A 2863-nucleotide genomic window follows, 5' to 3' on the forward strand; every position below is an offset into this window, starting at 1 on the left:
ACTCTCTTGCGCAGCCGGTGAATTAAACAAACAGTTGAGCTGCTCGTGAATGTGATGGAAGCGCCGGGACAACTGAGATGAAGTTAATTCCTTTTTATTTGTGAAGCGGTGCTCCTTCCGCGTGCCCACCCCCTTCCACCCCTAGGGCTGGCCTGCCACGCCCTCGCAACATTCCGAGTCACGAGCCTCAAATGGACGCGACAGACATTTATCCTCCTATCCCTCTTCACAGTAGCAACACACATATTTATTACATCACTATCATGCTGCTGCCCTTCGCCCAGAGGCGGAATAGTTGGGGGAGTGCTCATCATTTTTGTGTGTTGGCTTTTTCAGGCCACACATCCAGGTGCCTGTCGAGCCACTTGCCAGAGGTACAACAGAGAGTCAAGGAAAACCGAATTTATCAAGTCAAATAAGTACATTATTCTTATTCTTAAATATAGAAAACACACAGGTGAAAATTTGGCATTGAAATGTCTAAGCAACTGAAAATATTGTATACACTCAAGTGTTACTTATAAAGTAAAGTATTTTAGGTGACCTGATTGTGGAATAACATTTCTTAGCATGGTTGAAATTGCCCTGAGATAAAGTAGCGTTGACTTATCTTTCCCTTTAACCCTCAAGAAAACTATACGAGGGAACTAGTTTGAAGCTGATGACATCACACTGAGAATGTGGCATTCCTAAGTTTCCTGACTTCTGATTGGTCCCAAGTATCACAGCGGCACTTCAAAGCCAGCGAGGAACTACAATTGTGGTGGGGTGGGCGGAAAAACATCATTGTACGGCACACATCTTAAAAAAACACTGAGCCGACTTATAAATGCAAAGGCATCCTTCAAAGAGCACACTTCTGAGATGGCAACTTCACTTCTAGGGGTGAGTGAGGTTATATGCTCATACGCTGCGCTTGTTTTGTGCGTTTTTCTTAAAAACACATTGTGTTGTGTTTAGACTGTTGTTGTATGGTCCATTCAGAGAAGCGACTTTTCTGATTATCCTCGAGTCTCCTATTACTTGTCTACCTGGATTACAAACTAATTAACGAAATTTGGTAAATATAACACTTTTACTTCACTTGGAGACAAGTATGTCTTTTCATTCTCAATGTTTATAATCAATGAGAAGCCTATGCTAGTGTTTTTGTTGCAATGACGCATAGTGTAGTTTCATAACAAATGTTTCTGGATTCTTGTATGCTAGACCTTATCATCGCCGCCAAACATTATATAGGCTATTTACTATTTTCTTGTTTTCCAGTCAAAATGCAGTTCAGAAGTCTAATATGTTTTGTGTTTTTTTTGTCGTCTAGGAAGAACCAAGGTTAGGATCAACTCCTCTGGCCATGTTAGCTGCAACCTGTAATAAAATCGGGAGCCCAAGCCCCTCTGCATCATCTATTTCGGATAGTGCCTCGTCTTTCGCAAAAGGATTTCACCCGTGGAAAAGAGCCGCCCCAAGCAGCTGCAGCCTCGGCTCGAGCCTCCCCTCGTTCGGAGTGTCGGGAGCAGCACGGGGTGGTGCTGGGTTGGCGGACTCCTTCTGCGTGAACGGATCTCCGGGGTCCAGCGCTTTCTCGCTAACGACCAACTCATCCACCACCCCGTTTGGAAACGACTACTCTGTTTTCCAATCTTCTGTTACAAATGGTTCTCAAGAACCCAGTCCACAGTCGGTCTTTATCTCCAAGGTACATACTTCGGTTGACAGCTTGCAAGGTATCTATCCGAGGATGACCGTTGCGCATCCGTACGACTCGTGGTTTAAGTCCGCTCACCCGGGCATCTCCGCCGGGGACGTGGGGACCGGTGGGACATCGGCCTGGGCGTGGGACATGGGGCCAAGCTGGATTGATGTTCAGGGCACAAACGGCGCCTCGCTTCAGACCTCGCTTCACTCTCCCCTGGGAGGGTACAACTCCGACTACACCACGCTCAGCCACTCCGCTTTTAGTGCCAGTCCGTCGCCTCATATTCTCGGCGGTGGACAGCACATGATGGACGGATTCAAACCGGTGCTGCCGGCTGCCTACCCGGACACGAGTCCCACGTCAATAACAGGTGCAAACGGCTCTGTTATGTCCGGTTCTCCTGCGGTCTCTCTCGCGGGGTCTCCCCGGTCCTCGGCCCGGCGCTACTCAGGGAGAGCCACTTGCGACTGTCCAAACTGCCAAGAGGCGGAAAGGCTCGGTCCGGCGGGTGCCAGCTTGCGCAGGAAAGGGCTGCACAGCTGCCACATTCCGGGCTGTGGGAAAGTGTACGGGAAGACGTCTCACCTCAAGGCGCACTTGCGGTGGCACACCGGGGAGCGACCGTTCGTGTGCAACTGGCTATTCTGTGGGAAAAGATTCACCAGGTCCGACGAGCTGCAGCGACACCTCCGCACACACACCGGTGAGAAAAGGTTCGCCTGCCCGGTGTGCAACAAGAGATTCATGCGCAGTGACCATCTCAGCAAACACGTGAAAACCCACACTGCGGGAGGTGCGGGAGAACCAGGATCCGGGAACGGGTGTAAAAAGGGCAGCGACACCGACAGTGAGCAGAGTGTTCCCGGTAGCCCATCGTGCCATACTCCTGACCTAATGCATCCAAATGATTCCGTCCAAACGGCGGGATTGAACGGCCACAATGCAATCAACTAGAGGTCCATACAGACTCCATATATATATACACTGAAATGTTGCACATGCACTGACAAAAACAAACTACTGGAAAAGTCGAACTTAACAGAAGACATAGATTTTTGAGGACACGCTCTCTCAATTTTGAGAAACCATTTTGCTAAAAAAAAAAAAAAGAGTATATGGTCTCTTCAAGCTTTCATCAAAATTATTTACCACATCTATTGCGAGCAT

General features: G+C 48.6%; 1 protein-coding gene across 2 annotated transcripts; it reads left to right on the forward strand.

Annotated features, from left to right (window-relative positions):
- The first annotated feature begins 734 nt into the window (after positions 1-734).
- Positions 735-2863, forward strand: sp8a (sp8 transcription factor a). Of its 2 annotated transcripts, none has more exons than XM_048229726.1 (2): positions 735-885; positions 1319-2863. In XM_048229726.1, the coding sequence occupies exons 1-2, from the start codon at positions 865-867 to the stop codon at positions 2648-2650; spliced, it is 1353 nt and encodes a 450-aa protein (XP_048085683.1). In that variant the 5' UTR covers positions 735-864; the 3' UTR covers positions 2651-2863. The 2 variants fall into 2 exon arrangements, with proteins under 2 accessions (XP_048085683.1, XP_048085684.1); XM_048229727.1 differs by lacking the exon at positions 735-885 and adding an exon at positions 943-1060.

The sequence above is a fragment of the Alosa alosa genome, chromosome 20 (assembly GCF_017589495.1).
Source record: "Alosa alosa isolate M-15738 ecotype Scorff River chromosome 20, AALO_Geno_1.1, whole genome shotgun sequence".
In the NCBI taxonomy this organism is placed as follows: domain Eukaryota; kingdom Metazoa; phylum Chordata; class Actinopteri; order Clupeiformes; family Clupeidae; genus Alosa; species Alosa alosa.

What these genes read in the sequence shown, in the direction of transcription:
- sp8a (XM_048229726.1), top strand. Translation starts at nt 865, where the DNA reads ATGGCAACTTCACTTCTAGGG. An exon ending in TGGCAACTTCACTTCTAGGG is followed by an intron (nt 886 to 1,318) that starts GTGAGTGAGGTT and finishes TTTGTCGTCTAG; the next exon opens with GAAGAACCAAGGTTAGGATC.